Raw genomic sequence first — 18,576 nt, 5'->3', positions numbered from 1 at the left:
ACCCTGGCCACTGAGCGGCCCGCTTGGAGGCAGGCTGTGCAGCATGGCCTTTTCCAGTTTGAAGAGACACTTGGCCAACAGTCTGAGGCTAAGAGGCAAAGAAGGAAGGCCCATAGCCAGGGAGACAGACCAGGGACAGACTGCACTTGCTCCCGTTGTGGAAGGGATTGTCACTCCCAAATTGGCCTTTTCAGCCACACTAGACGATGTTCCAAAACCACCTTTCAGAGCGCGATACCAGAGTCTCTCGAGACTGAAGGTTGCCAACAACTACTGACCTTACAACCACCATGTAAGGTAATGATTAGTATCTCCACATGAGGAGCTGAGGCTAAGAGGGAGTACTGCCTACTAAGTACTTGACACAGGAAAGATTTAACCCAACAAGTCCAGCTTCACAACTTGGTCTCTTAGCCATGAGGCTACACCATCCCTTAAAATGTAGGCAGCAACCAACAGGTGAATCATGATCAAATAAGTTCTGTTGATATTTGCCTGATTCGGAACCTGCAGATTTGACCCAAAGCAGTACTGAACCCACATTCGGAGGGCCCACATAGGACCTCTGGATGCAACTGGAAGTGCCTTCCAGGGAGGGAGGAAGGCACAGGGAGGTCTCAGAGAAACCAGAACAAAGGGTGGGAGGGGGTTACTCGCCAGCACAATGACAGCTCCATCAGGGCAACAACAGTTCTGCCATCATAGCCTCAATTCCAGCAATGATGTGCCTCAAAAACTGGTCCAGCTCCAGAATAGGCACCAAAGAACAACCTATTTTCCTCTTCTAAACAAAAGACAATGATCTGACACTATAATTCATGGGGCATTTTAATTGTTCTTTTTTAAAAAAATTGATGTATGATTTGCAAGTCAAGGGGGTCGTAGCAAAAGGTCTGCTCCCCTCTAAGCCCTGGCTCCCTTTGCTTTCATTCTCCCAGCTTAGTCTGGGCCAGTCCTGTTCTGCCTGCAGTCTTCACTCAGTTAACTGTGGGAAGGGGGTTGATCATCACTGTTGCATAAGGAGCCTGGGCAAGGGGGTCGGAGAAACTCCAGAAGACAAGGTAAGTAGCGTAAAAAATTTTATTCAGCCAATTTCACATATACAAAAAGATAGCCACTCTTATTACTTCAGCTACCACCCTTTATTCCTTCTGACATCCAAGATAGGCTGGAGACTGAGGTATGACTGCAAGAAGTGGAGAACCAGGTACATATGATTCCTTCTGTAGCTCTGCTATTCCAGAAGGATGAAAAAGGGCCCACCTCTGCAGTGTCAGCCTCCTTATATAGGCCAGTTTGCACATAGCAAACAGCCCTGCTAGGCTCCTTGCTGGTCCTCATTTGTCATAGCTTTCCCTCTGATCCTGCTAAATATGGATATTACTTCCACCATCCTTCATTTGCATAACACCTTGAAGTCAAACTGAAGTCCTGTACATCTGTAATTGAAAAAACTGCCCGAGGTGTGCAGAAAGTGACTGCGCTCTCTCTCTCTCTCTCTCTCTCTCTCTCTGTAGGGAAGATGCAGTGGTGGACTCAGGACAGCATCAGGAGGCATTCTGGGTCACTCCACAACTGGTCACACAGCCTCCTTTAAAAAGAAAGGAGGTTGATCCAGGGTATTTGTACAGCCAGGCTCTTGTATCAGCATCAACAAAGGCCACCCGACCCCTATGACAAATCCTCATAGTCAGAGTCAGAACCATCGATAGTTATCCATTCAGAGTTCTCCTTTCTGCTCAACCATTCACTGGTGTATTCCTTCCTTCTCACGGTGTCTTCTCTGGAAAGTAGTTGCAGCTCAGCATAAAGTGGTTTTCTCATCTGATGGCCCTGGAGAAATACACACTTTTTGGCCTGTCTCATATTTTTATGACCCTCAGGCAGCAGGAATTCGAAATGAGCTGAATCTGGACCCAGAGCAATACTTGCTGTTGGGGAGACAAGGACAGAGAAGAGAAAGAGAGTCAATTGACAGTGTCCTGATCTTAGAGGTACAAAGAAAGAAGAAAAAAACCCACTCCTCGTAATTATGACCCATTAATTATGATATTGATTTATTTGAGACTGTATTTATATCCTGCCAAAACACCATAAACAAAAGTTGTGGGGGAAGAAGAGAGGGAGGGAAAGAGAACAGACATTCTGTATTTGCCTCTGCAGAAAAGCTCTAAATCCAGAGTGGTTAGGGTGCCGTCTGGCTCATCAACAGGGCAATAAGGGAACCTGATTGGCAGGCCTGATGCTGTTTCACCCCAAGTGCATTTGCTCCCCACAGAATTAATTCCTGGATTAGGCTATTATCATGCCTTCATTATAGTCTGAATTTTGGGTGGTACCTGTGCAGGCCTTGAAACTGGTTCTGCAACAGTCTGAGGCAGCAACTTGGGGGCAACGCTCTTATGCCCTCCAAAAGCTTTTTTCGTGCTGCAAGAAACTTTTCCATCACCCTTTCCTTTCCTACAGAAAAGGACCTTTGTTATGACGACTGCATTCTTTTTGCACTAATTTTTGGGCATTAGGAGGAAACCTGACTTGGGCATGATCACAGAAGCAGACTGAGGGCACCCAAATAATCTGATGTCTGGAATATGGATAAGGTTTGGAGTTTTGAGGTTTAGAAATATAAATGGGGGGGGCTGCCGAGGGACCTTTCTTTTTCTGTGAATTAGGACCTGTGTCAATCCATGAACTTTACCATTGTTCTGCTGAAGTTCCGACTGCAGAGACTCTGTAAGAAAACATGCAACAATATCAGTGTTCGTATGTAAAAAATGGCACCCATGCTTTACACTGCCTTTGGAAGAGCCACCTTCCTTTCTGGTGGCAGTAAATCTACCAGGTTTCTAGTGTTAAAATAACCCATGTCCCCAAGTTTGCCATGACGATGCACAGAAACACCACAAACCCCCATTGTGGAATTTGTCTTTTCCCACAGTTCTTGCCTGATGTTTTCACATTAATATCCACCACAACCTCAAGATCTCTGGTCCAATTAGTCTGTCACTTCAGACTTCATTTGTGAAGTTGAGACTTTTTTCACCACTGTGCATCACTCTGCAAGCACTGACAATGAAACACAGTTGCCATTTTGTGGCCAGCTCTCTACAGTCTGTTTAGAATTTTACTGCTCTGTTTAGTCCATGAGCTGTTGGCATCAAAACCAGGGGTCCTTCCAGGTAGCTTCCCATTTAGGAACTTGCCAGGCTTGGTAGATCTTCATGTTTAACCTCATAATTCGTTACCTTTGAGCTTTTTAATTTCATTCTGCATGAAGTGATTTATGTAAGAGAATTTCCGGCTTCTGTATTTTAACCTATCAGGAAAAGCCTCAAGCTTCTCAAGTGTTGTTCTTGTTTTGTACCTGCAGGGGGGGGAAAAAAAAAAAGGTTATCCCACCATTTGCTCAATGCTGAATTCCTGAGTAGAGCCAAAGAAATGAATGGAAGAGAAAGAATCAGCGGAAAACCACGACACTCAGGCAGGTGCAAGACTATATCTGCTGGGACCCCAACATGTAGCATTTGTGAACCAAACTGGCAGGAGCCTTTTCCCCCCCATATCCCCACTAGTTTCTCATGAGAGGATGCTTCATTTTCATCATGCTAAGTGATTCTGTGCTCCTGTGCTACATCATCATCACTTTGCACATTTTCTTTCTCTAGATCAGGGGTGTCCAAAATGTTTGGCAGGAGGGCCACATCATCTCTCTGACACTGTGTTGGGGGCCCTGAAAAAAAAGAATTCATTTACATTTCAAATTTGAATAGATTTACATAAATGAATATATTAGAGATAGAACTTGTATGAATGAATGAATGGTCTTGCAATAGCTTATAAAAGACCTGGCCTAAAGCAAGGCCAGCCTTTCCTCAACTGCCACTGCTATATCACAGATGTGAAACAGCAAGTAGTGGAGGAAGTCCTTGTCCCACAGCTCATGCAAGAGTTTGAACAGTCACCCTTATGCTAAGAGAAGTTGTATTGGGCCAGCATGGGCTCCAGCAAGTCACCAGAGGGCCAGAGGTTCATTGGAAACTGGGGGCTCTCTGCGGGCCGGATTGGGAGTCCCCGAGGGCCACAAGTGGCCCCCGGGCCGGGGTTTGGGCCCTGCTCTAGATCAGTGGTTCTCAAACATTTTAGCACTATGACCCACTCTTTAGAGTGACAATGTGTCAAGACCTAGTGGAAGTGATGTCATTAACCTGGAAGCGACATCAAGCAAGAAAATATTTAGTACCCTCATATGTCAAAATCAAATCCAAATTAAATAAGTAAGGGCGCAATCATAATGCGCCCTTGGGCCAGCGCAAGTTTCTTGCGCCGGCCCAGGAGGGTCACAAATGTGCCATAAAGCATGTTTGCACCTCCTTGGGAGCAAGCTGATCCAGTGCACGGAGATATGCTGGAGCACAGAGGCTGTATCCAGCTTCCATAGCGGTTTGGTCTGGGTAGTTTGTGTTAGCCAAGTTCGGCCGACGCAAGGGTCTGGGGTGGGTGGGAAGGAGGCGGGATGAAGGTGTTCCGGGGCGGGTGGGCCAGATGCCCACAAATGCTGGATCCTAGCCCCCATTCCTGAGCAGCTGCTCCACACTCCTCAGACTTATGCCAACTCTGGAGGTGGCACAAATCCGAGGAGACCCATTGGAGCTGTGGTGGCTTACCTGGGGGTAAGGGAAAGAATTTCCCCATGTCTCCGGTTGAGCCACTTCTGACCCAAATCTTGTGCTGGGTATAGCGCAGGCCTCCAGGCCTGCCTGTTCCAGCGCAAGATAGGATTACGCTGTAAGTTAAGTAAATTAAAAGTCTACAATAAGAATAATTTTTAAAATGTAGACAAGACCTCCTAATCTTTCAACCAGCTGCTGATTTGTTTAAAACAAATTCCCCAAACTCCCATTTACCTGGGAGTAAGTCCCATTGTTAAAAGCAAATCCGACCAGCAACAACCTGCTTATGCGATGGCTGCCACTGGTCCCTATTCACCCACCTAGCCTCTGAAGCCAAGGGGAGCCATGCTCCCCTAACCTCCAGAGGCTTTGCTTAATGTCAAAGCAATACACAACTGTGGCAGGCTCACAGTTTGGGAACTACTGCACTCATTCTGAAGACATGAGTACTTTGAGGTGTATAGTGAAATCATACACTGGTAACCAAGGGATAAGCTTTCTGGAACATCTGCTTAAAGCAGAACTCAAGCAACAAAGAAAATAAAATCTGCACTGAGACAAAGTCACTCAAATTTTCTCTGTTTACCAGGGATAGTCCTTATTTTCTTGTATTTGTTCCTGATTAAGTCGCTGTTCTATTTTGTCTTTTCAAACACCGGGGGGGGGGGGGAATACCTCTCATTTAAAAAAAAAATGTGCAAGTTGTTTCAATAGGCATTGATCAGAAATGAGAGCAATCCTCCCAAAGGGAGACAGGAGCACCTTCAGTCTAGTGCATATGCCATTTAATACAGAGACAGACATGGACACACAGACATGCCAAGATTCCAGGTTGATTCCATCCCTTCAATTACTGCCAATCTAGTTACTACGCCTTGATGAATATGTTTGAGCTACATCTGCTTTGCAAATATGCACATCCAGATCCATCAGCAAGATGAAAAATACCCTTGAACGATCTCATGCCGTGGTCTGAGACTTCATCAGTAGGCAAAGTTTAGTGAATTGAGTGAGAGTCACTTACTTCTGCAAGGTGCTTCCAACATCCTAGAAGGAAAGAAAGAAAGAGAAGAGGGGAATAAGTGTCTGCTACATATGATGCTGTGAAAACCCTTCATAGACTCCAGAGCTTAATGATCTTTCTCTCCCTGATGTGTCCCAGGGTGAGGGTCTGCACAGCACACAGTACTTAGGAACTTGGGAAAGGAGGGTATAATCATCAAATGGGCTTGGCAGGGGGGTTTGGAGGCACTGGGCATGGATACACAGGTGGCAGGCAAGCAGACACACAAGGTTCAACTTCCTTCACAGGTCAGATCAGGCAAGGAAAGGGGGAGAGAAGAAGTCTTCCATCTTTTTGCTGCCACTGGAGCTACATATGCACAGAGGCAGATGCCTCTTGTAAAATTTCATTCTTCCATGTGGGGATTCACAGCAGTTCTGCTGCCATCATGATGGAGCCAGAACCACCCTCAGTAAACCCTTGCTGGCCAAGCTCGCCCACTACAGTTCAGGTGAGAGCAAAAAGGCCAGAGCAGTATATTTTGGACAATGAGAGACTCTGGAAGGGTTTAAGTTGGACCCACTTGTACTCCCAGTGACATCAGGGGTACAAGACAGATTTGAAACAGGACATAGAGAATGCTCTGGGATCAGACAAGGATGCCATTACAGCATTCCCATTCCATCAGTAGCCAGCCAAAAGCATCCCAAAAGTCCACAGAAAGACCCTAATGGGCATTTGCTTCAGCAAAGGAGAGGCAGGGTGGGTGGGTAGGTAGGAAGAAATGAATGAAAGAGAGGAATCAGGCAGGAAATCATTAGCCAAGAAGCGAGTTTGACCACAGATTTCATCATCAAATAGACCACAATGAGATGGATGTTCCTTCCTGCTTCTTGGGTACTCTGGTACATAAACAGATCTAGTTATCAGCACAATAACCAGAGGCCTTTTGCTTAAAGCAAAGGAGACACCCTGAAGTTTGTGTGCTCCTTTAAAGGAATCTTCTTCACTTTACCTTCAGGAGTTCACCTGTTGGGTGATGAAGCTTTTCTTGCATCTCCTGGATGAGGCTTTCCAGAGAGGACTGCTCCTCTGAGAGTCTGGCCAGGTGCTCCTCCCTTTTTGCAATGATCTGCTCCATCACCTCTTCCATCTGGGCCAGCAAAAGATTCTCCTGTTCTTGCAGAAATTGCTGGAGTTGCCTGAACTCAGTCACTGCCTTCTTCCTCTCCATTTTCACTTGCTTCTGCAATAAGAAGGGGGAAAGGAGAAAAAAGCAGACCAGTCTCAGACAGTGATATCTGAAGCATTGAAAAGCAGGACCTGAACATCTGACAGGAAGGTCGCTGCTGACTTTCTGCAGAGATCAGACCAGTTGCGAGCACGAAAACACTGCAATGGCCCACCCTTTCAAAAGTCTTTCATGGACATTTTTATGGGAGATCCTTCCATTTTGAATCTTTGGTATTTTACACAGAGGTTTTCCACACACTGTTTCTAATAGCTGTTCTCCCCCACGTAATAGTGGTACTTACAAGCAAGTCTTGACTCTCCTTTTTTGCAGCTATTTTCATCTCCAGAATTCTCTCCTGCTCAATCACTAATATCCTCAGGTGATCCTGGAATCTGGCCTGAAGTAAAAAAAGAAAAGAAACATTTAGGAGGAGAGCGTGTTGGCATATTAAAAAAGAAAGACAGATCTTCCTCTTTGCCCCACGTTCCAGTGACTTTTGAGAAGGTTTCATTAGACCCTGTGTTTCAGCATTGCATGCAATGAAATGAATGGGTTTTCAGGGGTTCTCAAGCTTCTCAGAAGGAACCCCCCCCCCAAAGATGTCTTTGCGGGGGCAGGAAAAAAGGTAGCCCCAGGACCATGCCTCTGCAGAGCAGGGAGGGGGGGCTTTTTTTTTTTAAACATGCCTTATCTTCTACCAGGTTCCAGTGGGTGCAGGGAGCCCTATGGAGCACTCTGCAGGGCTCTTGGCAGCTTGTAAAAAGTGAAAGTTGCAATTACAACCCACTTCCAGGTTGCAATGGGAAAACAGAAATGGGTCACAACTGCAATTTTCACTTTTTACACATAAGGTAAGATGTATTTTTAAAAGCCCCCCTGCTCCTGCAGTGGCTTAATCCTGGGGATCACGTTGCTGCCTTCCCCCTTTCCCTGTCCCTTAAGGGGGCAGAGTGCAGGACTCTCAGGCTGGGGCATCACAGTGCCCCAGTTTGAGAGCCACCAGGTTACTAGATCAAGGTGGAGACTGTGTTTAACCCTTCCTGAGATGGAGAACACCCCTCATTTCTCCCTCATGTCTAAGCTAGCAGAGCTGTGTAAATACAAATTCATTCACAGCAGACCTGTGAAGTGTTTTTATACTGCAAAGTAAAACAAGCAACTGGTCATGGGCATTCAGGCAGGGAGACATGAAACAGCAGCAGCACAGGAAAAGAGACTAGTGAGGATCCAAAGTAGGAGACAGCAACCCACAAGCCTTTCAAGTAGGAACTGAATACTGTATAACGGCTCCCCCTCCTGGTAGGAATTAGCACACACATCCACATCTATTATTGCACAGGTCTAGCTCACATGCTGTCACTCCTCCAACAGTTCAAATCCTAGCAGAGTCAAAGTCAGTGGGCAACCTGAATGACATATATAGACTGGGTAAATTCATACTTGTTGGTTGGCAACGTTCAGTCTTGAAAGACTATGGTATAAGCCTACAGCACCCGGTATTCCATACTTGGGCCAAGGGAAACAAAGAATTTCTAGATGCACATTTCATGGGGTGTACAGTGCTTGGGGTTTTGCTTGCTGAACCAAAGTTGCAGGGTCTCCAAGCATGGGTGGGCTTTGACCATTGGCCCCCTATCACAGTCCCGACCTAGATCTTCTAGTTGCTAAAAATTAAAGAGACAGGAAATCTGATCTTGTCATCTTCATGATGATCTAATTTGGCCCTCAAACCAAAACTGAGAGCAAGAGAAGAAGTTGATTTATCATTTAATAAATGATAAATTTATTTATCAGGTCTGGGGCAGGAGGTCTGGTCTAGAGGGTAGAGCCTCTGTTTGCCTGAAGATAACATCCACAGGTCGCCAGTTCGAGGCCACCGGCACCATGCGACCTTGAAGCAGCTGACAAGCTGAAGCTGAGCTATTCCATCTGCGCTGAGCGTGGGAGGATGGAGGCCAGAATGTGAAACCAGATCAGAAAGAAACATCTGAATGTTGTGGTTCTTGGAAGATAGAACCTTCTTTCAATTGTAAAAATCCCTGCCTATGTAAACCGCCTTGTATAAAGTCTGAGGAGAAATCTGATGACCAAGAAAGGCGGTATATAAATACCTGTATTATTATTATTATTATTATTATTATTATTATTATTAAAAAAATAGTTGCCAAAAGTTCTAATTACACAGACTTTCCTTAACTTGGTGGGAAGAGGAGCCACAGGAGGAATGTCTCAGGCGGGGTAGGCATCAACTGGTGGCACTCTTGGGCAGCTGCTGGGGCCCAAGTACTACAGGAGGTCCACAACTGATACCTACTCTGAGCCCCAAGGGAAACCTGGGCCCAGCCAGAAACCTGCAGCCACCAGTTGGCTGGGCCTTCCCTCCCTTTACCTAAGCAGCAGATATGGTACCATAAAAACAGAGCCCTACATCCACTGCCACACCCACTGGTAGAGTAAGGGAAGGGGGCTCACCAAAGGGGCTCACTTTGCCAAGAGACCATCAAAACTAGAGCTGGTGCTACAGCAGGGTGACATGAACACCTGTTCCCAATGGAGCTTGGATGACAAAGACCACCAAATATATCTAAAGCTCCTCAAATTCAATTACATTATGCTCGGTTTTCTGTATGGAATAATAAAACATGCTTCAAGGTATTTGACAAAGAGCCAGATACCAGCCTGCTTGCAGCCAGAAGGCTGTTCCACACATACTCAATGGGGGACATTATAAGTCTCAGTCACAAGAGGCAGTGGTGATACTGCTGGATGCCAAGGGAGAGAGGTAAACCTGCGCCGGACCACCGTCTTAGAAGTATGCTCCGCATTTACCCCTCTCCCTCAGTGTCCAGCCTCATTGTCACTGCCTCTCAAGGCCGTGGAGGGAATTCTGGGCTCTTGGCATTCCCTTCACTCGCCACTACAGCAGTGGTTCCTAAACTCCCACAGGAGAGTTTGAAAGCAGGTAAGTGTTTGCAAGGGTGGAGAGGGGGGCAGGGAGAGGGGCCGTTACAATGCTCAGAAATTGCAGCACTGCCACTGCCAAGGGTCTCTTTCACTTACCTGGAGGGGGACGTGCTGGCCTCTTGCAGGGTTCTGGAGGCTCACATCCTCTCTGATCTCCTCCATGGCTGCTGTAACTCTCCAATCTAAAGCTACTTCCTGTTTTCATTCAAACACGCTTTAGATTGGAGATAAGGTGCCTTGTAAACAAGCTGCTTCGAGCCTCCATGACCCTGCAGGAGGCCAGCACTGCCCCCCCCAGTAAGTACAAAAGACCCTTGGCAGTGGCAGTGCTGCGATCTCTGCAGCACAGTCACTGCCATTGGAGCAGGGCCACTCTTCTTAAGGCGGAATACCCTGCTTCAGGTTCTCCTGCTGGGTTGCGACTGCTCTAGAGGCATCAGAGGCCAAGAAGAGGATGGGCAAGGCTTAACTCTCTCCCTAAGTGAGGGCCACTTACGCCATTTCCTCTACTGGCCACATACGGAATGCCGCGCTCCGTGTATATATATGCCAGGCTCTGGCATGTATAACAGGAGAAGAGGATGGAGCCAGTGTGGATTCCAAGGAGGGTGCGGGCTGGGAAAGTGGTCCCCTTCCTCAACTCAATGCCTCCCCACATTCTGTTCACTGGTATCATGGACCAGCAGCCCCTGCAGGGGGCGGGCATACTGGTTTATATATGTTTAGGACCACATGCCACTCTCTGCAGTTCCTACCCCACCTTATCCCATTGTGTTATTAATGAGAGAACATTTTCCTCTTTAGGTTTGGTGAAGGGCATGGATGTCCCCATTAGCTCCTATTTACATCATTTCTTAGGGAGGAAAAGTTCCTTTTATAAGTTGTTTGGCTAGAAGTCCAAGCCTTCCATCAGAACCCTGACTTAAAAACAGGACCTGCTGTATACCCATTTGACTGTAGAATGGAGAACACTGGAACTATTTAACCAACAATTTGGACACCAAGAAGAGTTATTCCAAGGGGATTACCTTCCTTAGAGCAGAAGATAATTAGCATCAGCCCTCAAGGGAGAAAGTTTCTTGATGTACCAGGAATAAAATTCATATTCCACAGAATTCTGTTCAACCAAACAAGATTCTCTTATTAAAAATTCAAACGATCCTACCTTATATTCCTTGGCAGCCTCGTCCAAGAGAAAGACGGTATGTGATCGATGTTCTGGGGATCGCTCACAAAACAGACACAGCAGTTCCTTATCCTCTTTGCAGAACAGATGGAGTCTTTCCTTATGTTTCAAACATAAATCCTCTTTTCCTGGATTAAGTGACAGAAGTTTGATTTTTTCTACTATATTTGCTAGTGAAAAGTTTGGCCGGAAATTCCCTTTCTTGATTTTGGCTTTGCAGAGGGGACACTCCAAGTCCCCCAGATCTTCCCACTTCTCACAGTAGTCAGTGATGCAACTCCTGCAGAAGTTGTGGCCACAGTCCAGGGTCACTGGGTCTCTCAGGAACTCCGTGCAGATGGGGCACTCAAGTTCCTCTTCCACTGAGGATGATGCCATGATGGGTGGAACCTCTACTGCTTTGACAGAAGAGCAGGCTGGAAGGCCTGAAAGAGGATATCAGTGTGGAAATGGGAAACTGAGAAGGAAGAAATGCCTCTTGGGGAATCACTATTTCACCATCCATCTACTCCAGAAGCTCCACAATTTCTCTGCTATGGCACACAGTTTCTGGAACTACTGACCAAATTAGATTCTTCCACCCGTTCCACAGACCAGCTCTCCATGCAGCCAAAGACCTCCCTGTACCAGAAGGTTGTTCTCTATTATCTGAAAACTGCAGGTTTTCAAGGAGCTCATTATTATTGGTATTTTATTATTAAGAGTATGTATATACCACTTTTCAACCACCACCACCACCTTCAGAACGGCATATATTGCAAAGGAAATTTAAAAAAAACATAATTCACTGTCCCAAAGGTCTAAAAATGTTTGTAAGACACACCAACAAAGAGGTCCTGGAAATGATGCTTTCTATAGTGAGTTATAATGCAGTCCTGAACATCCCACTATATGCAATGTCTTAACTCCATTTAAGGGAGGAAGTAACTGCAGTAGTAGACTCCTTACATTTGGAAGTTGCATTGGACTCTGATACAGTGATTTGAGGAGGAGGAGGAGGAGGAGGAGAGTTTGCAGTCATTGACGGGGATATTGGTGTAGGAGGCTAGTTTATACATCCCAGTGTTCCAAGTGGATGCTTGCTTAAAGGGGGATCTTAGTGGAAAATGGGTAGCCAAGGGGAACTGGAAGACCTGGGTTCAAATTCCCACTCAATCATGTACCTTATGAGGTGGACTTTGAACCACTATCTCTCAGTCTTGCTTATCTTACATGGCTGTTGTAAGAATAAAAGGTGGGGTAGGAGCTTTTCAGAGGAAGGTTGGTACATCAGAGGCCTCCAGTGATTTCTTCTCCAAAGGAAGCCAGAATCCAGTTTGTGCTGCTTCTAGAACTTCTCACCACTGGAGAAGGGCAAATGCACATAACAATTGTTGTTGGCAACCTTCAGTCTCGGAAGACTCTGGTATCGTGCTCTGGATGGTGGTTCTGGCACAGCGTCCAGTGTGGCTGAAAAGGCCAATTCGGGAGTGACAATCCCTTCCACACTGGGAGCAAGTGCAGTCTGTCCCTGGTCTGTCTCCTTGGCTATGGGCCTTCCTTCTTTGCCTCTTTGCCTCAGACTGTTGGCCAAGTGTCTATATGGTATTGTTTTCAGTTATTCGACTGACTTCTTATAGTGTTCTGGAAATTTTAAAATTTAGACAATGCTTATATATAAAAATTTATATTTCCAGAACTTACTAGACTGGTAACTGGGAAAGACAATCGCCAGGAAGCAGCATCTCAACTGACATGCCTGCCTTCTTCCCCACTACAAACAGCTGCTCCCCCCATGCTCTGAAATATGCCTCCTACCCCATACTCGGATCTTCCTGCAGCTGGGTTGCATGCGCCCCACTTTTCTGAGTAGTGAGAAGTTCAGGGACAGTACAAGGCTAACAGTACAATCCAACACATGTCTACATAGAAGCACAGGAAGAATCAGACTCTTGCCCCATCCAGCTCAGTATTGTCAACACTGAGTGGCAGCAGATGAGGGTCTCCAGCAGGGGTCTTTCCCAGCCCTCCCTGGCAAATTGCCATTGTGCCCCGCATTGATTAGAGACACTGTTGGCTTAAGGGACAGTTATTCTCCCCTTGCTAAATATAAGAGGAACAGCACTTGAAAAGTGCCTCTGCCCAGTTAGCAAGGGTAATGGTATTATGATACATGGAAATAAGAGCTGACTGATATTAACCTTATTGGTTGCCTGCTTTATCATAACACCACTGCACTGGCTCTCGGAACAGTCAGTCTCGTTGCACAGTTTTAAGTTAACAAAATCCACTTTTTGTTCCATAAGGCAGTTGTGTTTTCTTTTTCTGATTCACTGGCCATAACTTTTGATAAAATAGAGATAATTCAGTATGGGTTGTTTCATTGCATTCTGCATTAAATTACCTTTCCAATGATATATAACATAATGGCAGTTTTTGTACATTTTTCACCATTTTGGCCATTAGTGTCAAGCTCAGCTTGTTGCCCCCCTAAAGCTTGTTGCCCGGTGCAGTTGCCACCCCTGCATCCCCTCTGAGCTAGGCCACTGCTGGCAATGCCAGGACAGGGAAAGACACATGCACTGCTGCTGAGTTACAGTTCCTCTAAACATTTGGGTCTTTAGGTTTAGGGGCCGGTGGTGGGGGGGTGGGGAATGACAACCAACACAATCCTGAGCAATCAATACACTCCTTACTCAGAAGTAAATCCCAGAGTTCAATGGAACCTAGAAATTATGCTTAAGACTGCAGCCTGGGAAGGATATCTCAAAGGTTTAAATACTGTGGTTGGTAGTAGACAGAAGGATGGTTCTCTCCCTTTTCCATAGTGTTAGAACACAGGGTGGAGGTGAGCCAAGGAAATTCAGGATGCTCACCCACAACTCCGCTTCCTGGCATCCACACTTTGATCCTTCCAACCCCATCCTCTTCCTCTGCACACTGGCTGAGAGTGAAAGCTTCACTGAGAGTGGCTTCATTGGCCACTGCCCCTCCTCTTTCTTTGCATCCCTTAGATCAGTGTTTCTCAAACTGTGAGTCAGGAGCCAATTTCAGGTGGGTCCCCATTCATTTCAATCAGACTTGATGCTGCCATGGTATGTGACTGCATTTGGGGAATTGTTACAAACCTGTACTTTGAACAGGGTACTATGTATATGCTTTTAACATTGATAGTCAATGGGACTTACTCCTAGGTAAGTGTGGGTAGGATTACAGCCTAGGACAGGGGTGTCCAAACATTTTGGCAGGAGGGCCGCATCATCTCTCTGACACTGTGCGGGGGGGGGGGGCGCCAGGGAAAAAAAGAATTAATTCACATCTAAAATTTGAATAAAGTAACATGAATGAATATATTAGAGATGGAATTTATATAAATGAATGAAGGTCTTGCAATAGTTCAAGACCTATAAAAGGTCTTGCACAAAGCAAGGCTGGTCTTTCCTTTGCTGCCACTGCTGCATCACAAATGTGAAAAAGCAAGCGGTGGAGGGAGCCCTCGCCCCGCAGCTCATGTGAGAGGGCAAACAGTCGCCCTTGCGCTGAGAGCAGTTGCATTGGGCCAGCAAGGGCTCCAGCAAGTCTCCAAAGGGCCAGAGACTCATTGGAGACTGGCGGCTCCCCGCGGGCCTGACTGAGAATCCTCGAGGGCCGCAAGTGGCCCCCGGGCCGGGGTTTGGGCACCCCTGGCCTAGGATTGTTAAAAATTTCCCTGCTTGATGATGTTACTTCCTGATGTGGGTCCTGACAGATTCTCATTCTAAAAAGTGGGTCCCCAGTGCTAAAAGTGTGAGAACCACTGCATTAGATAACTAAGCAGAAGCACTGCAAAGGACGGGATGGGTAAAGAAGGTGATAGGTGGAGGCTGCAGCAGTGACATAGTTAGATGGGGTGCAAAACACTGCTGTTGTACAAATCGATGGTAAGGCCACACCTGGAGTATTGTGTCCAGTTCTGGTCACCACAACTCAAAAAGACATAGTGGAAATGGAAAAGGTGCAAAAGAGAGCGACTAAGATGATTATGGGACTGGGGCACCTTCCTTATGAGGAAAGGTTTGGGCCTCTACAGCCTAGAAAAGAGGCGCCTGAGGGGGGACATGATTGAGACATACGAAATTATGCACTGGGTGGACAGAATGGATAGGGAGATGCTCTTTACACTCTCACATAACACCAGAACCAGGGGACATCCACTAAAATTGAGTGTTGGGAGAGTTAGGACAGACAAAAGAAAATATTTCTTTACTCAACATGTGGTTTGTCTGTGGAACTCCTTGCCACAGGATGTGGTGATGGCATCTGGCCTGAATGCCTTTAAAAGGGAATTGTACAAGTTTCTGGAGGAAAAATCCATTACTGGTTACAATCCATGATGTGCATGTGCAACCTCCTGGTTTTAGAAATGGGCTATGTCAGAAGGCCAGATGCAAGGGAGGGCACCAGGATGCAGGTCTCTTGTTATCTGGGCCGCTGTGAGATACAGGAAGCTGGACTAGATGGGCCTATGGCCTGATCCAGTGGGGCTGTTCTTATGTTCTTAAGTTTTGCAGGGAGCCTCACCGCAGCGTGCAAGGGGCCCCTCCCTTCGGAGCTATGGGTGGGGAGTAAAACGCAGGCGAATGCAAGGGGAGGGGTTTCTTGCACGCTGAGGTGAGGCTCCCTACAAAACTTAAAGCTTTCCCCCCTCTAGCTACGCCACTAGGGTGCCGCTAGACGGGTCTGATTCCCAACAGTGCACGCCCTAAGCCTTCAGCCTGCCTCTCTGAGCGCCAGATGCGGGGCACGAACCAACGGGGTGGGCAGCCACCTTCATGCCAGCCTGGTGGAAAGTCCGGATGCAGCGGGCGGAGCATGTGCTGGAGACCGAATCGTGGCTTCGACGTCCCAAGGCTGAAGCGTGCATGGGAGTAAGTCCCACTTAATTCAAAGGCACTTACTTCCGAGTAGACACGCAGAGGATCGGGCTGCAAGCGAGCTCTCCCCAAGAGACCCTCCAGGTGCCCTCTCTGTGCCACCTCCCCCGCTCTCGACTCTAGGAGAGGTGCAGATCCCCAGGGAAGGAGCTTTACCTCTTCAGGGGGGCTGATCCTGCCAGGACTCTGCCGGTGGAGCCTCCTGATCGTGCTGGGGCTGGAGAGAGTTTGAGCCTGCGCCCCGGGCTCCGGTTCTTCCGGCTCTGCAGGGCGAGGAGTGTTTTTGTCAGTCACGCCCTGCGAGCCTCCCCTCTGTCGTTTCCTTCCTGCAGCCAAGCCAGGGAGGGAGAGAGGATGCTCGCGCCTGGGAAGCTGCTGCGGGATGCACGGGGAGTGCCAGCTGCAGAAGGATTTCAGCAGCTTCCCCAGAGGCTCCTGCAAGGCTTTCCCTGCCCACATCCTCCCCACCCCCCCGTTGTCGATGCAGGCCTCCCAGGGTGACCAGATCGCATGGAGGACAGAGTGCCCGGACCTTTAACCACTGCATAGAAGGCGGCATCCTGGCAGGTGCAGCTTTTCAAACCCTCCCATGTTGAGCTGCACCTACCCACATTCCCCCTTCTATGCAGTGGTTAAAGGTCCAGGCACTCTGTCCTCCATGCGATCCGGTCACCCAGGAGATCGCCTTCCACTGCCAGGAGCATTGACACTGAGGGGGGGCTCCCACTGTAGATGTGCCCCTGAAGAAGCGAAGGGCAGGGGCAGGTTGGAACTGGAGTCATAATAAAGGGTTCTCTGCCCATTCGTACTGGGAAGTAGTACGTGCATCCCAGTTGAGCATTGGATCTGCTTGCCTGGGAATCGAGAGGCACAATGGCAACTCACAACCCCCCCCCCCCCCCAGCAACCACTAACACTGCAGCCGGCCATGCTGTCTCAGGGATTCCTCTTGAAGAGACAGGCTGCAAAGGAAGGGAGTGGCCTGTGATCAGTGGTCAGCCTTGGAGTGCTGGAGCTCCCTCAGGACATTCCCCCTCCCATAGCCACGCCCCAGTAAAAAGACACTACAAAATATCCAAGGTCAGCCATTTCTGCCCAATGTTGCATATACGCAACAGGGACCAAAGGTGCACACCTTTGGGCGGGGCAAAAGTGGGTTCAGTTTCCTTTTTGGAGTTCTTTCTTCTCCTGCCACTTATTTTCCCCTTGAAACTTAAGACTTCATTTCAGGATGCAGACTGCTGCTCCCAGCAGAATCCTCCCCTGCCCACATTGTGTTACTTGTGATGTTTTTAACTAGAATAGCAATAATGTCCCTTATTGGATCTTCTTTCCACTTAGTAGTTGGCAACCTTCAGTCTTGAAAGACTATGGCAGGGGTGCTCAAACTTTCAACTTTAGGGATGCTGGACCTTTAACAAGTGTATAGGAGAGAATTTCAGCAGGTGCAGCTTGTCATCTGTGGAATGACAAGTTGCACCTGCTGCAATTCTTTCTCTCTTCTATACACTTGTTAAAGGTCCAGCATCCCTAAAGTTGAAAGTTTGAGCACCCCTGGACTATGGTATCATACTCTGAATGGTGGTTCTGGAACAGCATCTAGTGTTCTGTAAACCCATCACATAGTAAAACTGCCAAAGAAGACTTCAGGCTTGTAGTTGTGGAGCTGGGAGAATGACCGAGCATCATTTCCTCATTCCTGATTGCTGAGAATTATCCCATAGGGAGCTCTGGGAGGGCAGGGATCAAAATGCATATGCAGGTAGGCACACACACACACACACAAGACCCCAGCCTTGAGTTTCTGGTAGACTGAATGAAGAGTGAATAAGCTGGATAGATTTGCAGTAGGTGTGGTTCCCCATTCAACTGTGGCTGGGGGGGGAGGAGTAGGAATAAGAGTGAGCATCCCAACCACTATGCACTACTGCCCTGGATCAGTCTGCAGCTGGTCACAGGCCCCCCCACCCAACCCTGACAATAGGCATTCAGAAAATTAGAATATTCACCCAAGACAGACAGGGCTAGAGTGATACCCAGAGACAACTTGCTACAAGATGGATCCCAAAGGGAAAAAGACAGTATGCCACTGGTTGCCACCTATGGCTCCCAGTTAAAACCACTCCTACATATCATCAGTGATCTATAGCCCATCCTGGACATTGGCACTTGTCACACACAAGCCACAGGAGGTAGGCCTGTGACTATGACAGGTTTTATTATGGGCTTTCACAGCCTCTCTAACTATAGTCTGGAAGTAAGATACATTTGCTCCTGGATTGCCTTTCACAACAGCTGGAAAGCACATTCCACCATTGGAATACTAGTTCTGGAGGTGGCAGCAGCCCATTGGCTAGGGCAGTAGGACCTAAATTAAAACACTGAGGGCACAATCCTAACCAGGTCTACTCAGAAGTAAGTCCTATTGTGCTCAATGGGGACTTACTCCCAGGAAAGTGAGATTAAGATTGCAGTCTGACAGCCCAATCCTTTGCATGTCTCCTCAGAAGTAAGTCACATTATAGTCAATGGGGCTCACTCCCAGGGAAGTGTGGATAGGATTGGGCTGTGAGACAGTCAGCCACCTCCCCTCCTCCAGTCTTGGAGAAGAGTCTTGAAGATGAGTG

General features: G+C 47.4%; 1 protein-coding gene across 1 annotated transcript; it reads right to left on the bottom strand.

Annotated features, from left to right (window-relative positions):
* Positions 1-1,091: 1,091 nt before the first annotated feature.
* Positions 1,092-16,200, bottom strand: LOC136642169 (tripartite motif-containing protein 10-like). Its single transcript, XM_066618447.1, has 8 exons — positions 16,106-16,200; positions 11,037-11,482; positions 7,209-7,304; positions 6,689-6,919; positions 5,695-5,717; positions 3,246-3,364; positions 2,699-2,731; positions 1,092-1,931 (listed from the first exon to the last, which is right to left on the bottom strand). The coding sequence occupies exons 2-8, from the start codon at positions 11,433-11,435 to the stop codon at positions 1,672-1,674; spliced, it is 1,161 nt and encodes a 386-aa protein (XP_066474544.1). The 5' UTR covers positions 11,436-11,482; positions 16,106-16,200; the 3' UTR covers positions 1,092-1,671.
* Between the last annotated feature and the right edge of the window lie 2,376 nt (positions 16,201-18,576).

Source organism: Tiliqua scincoides, chromosome 2 (genome assembly GCF_035046505.1).
Source record: "Tiliqua scincoides isolate rTilSci1 chromosome 2, rTilSci1.hap2, whole genome shotgun sequence".
NCBI lineage: Eukaryota > Metazoa > Chordata > Lepidosauria > Squamata > Scincidae > Tiliqua > Tiliqua scincoides.
This window is presented reverse-complemented; position numbering and strand designations above follow the sequence as displayed.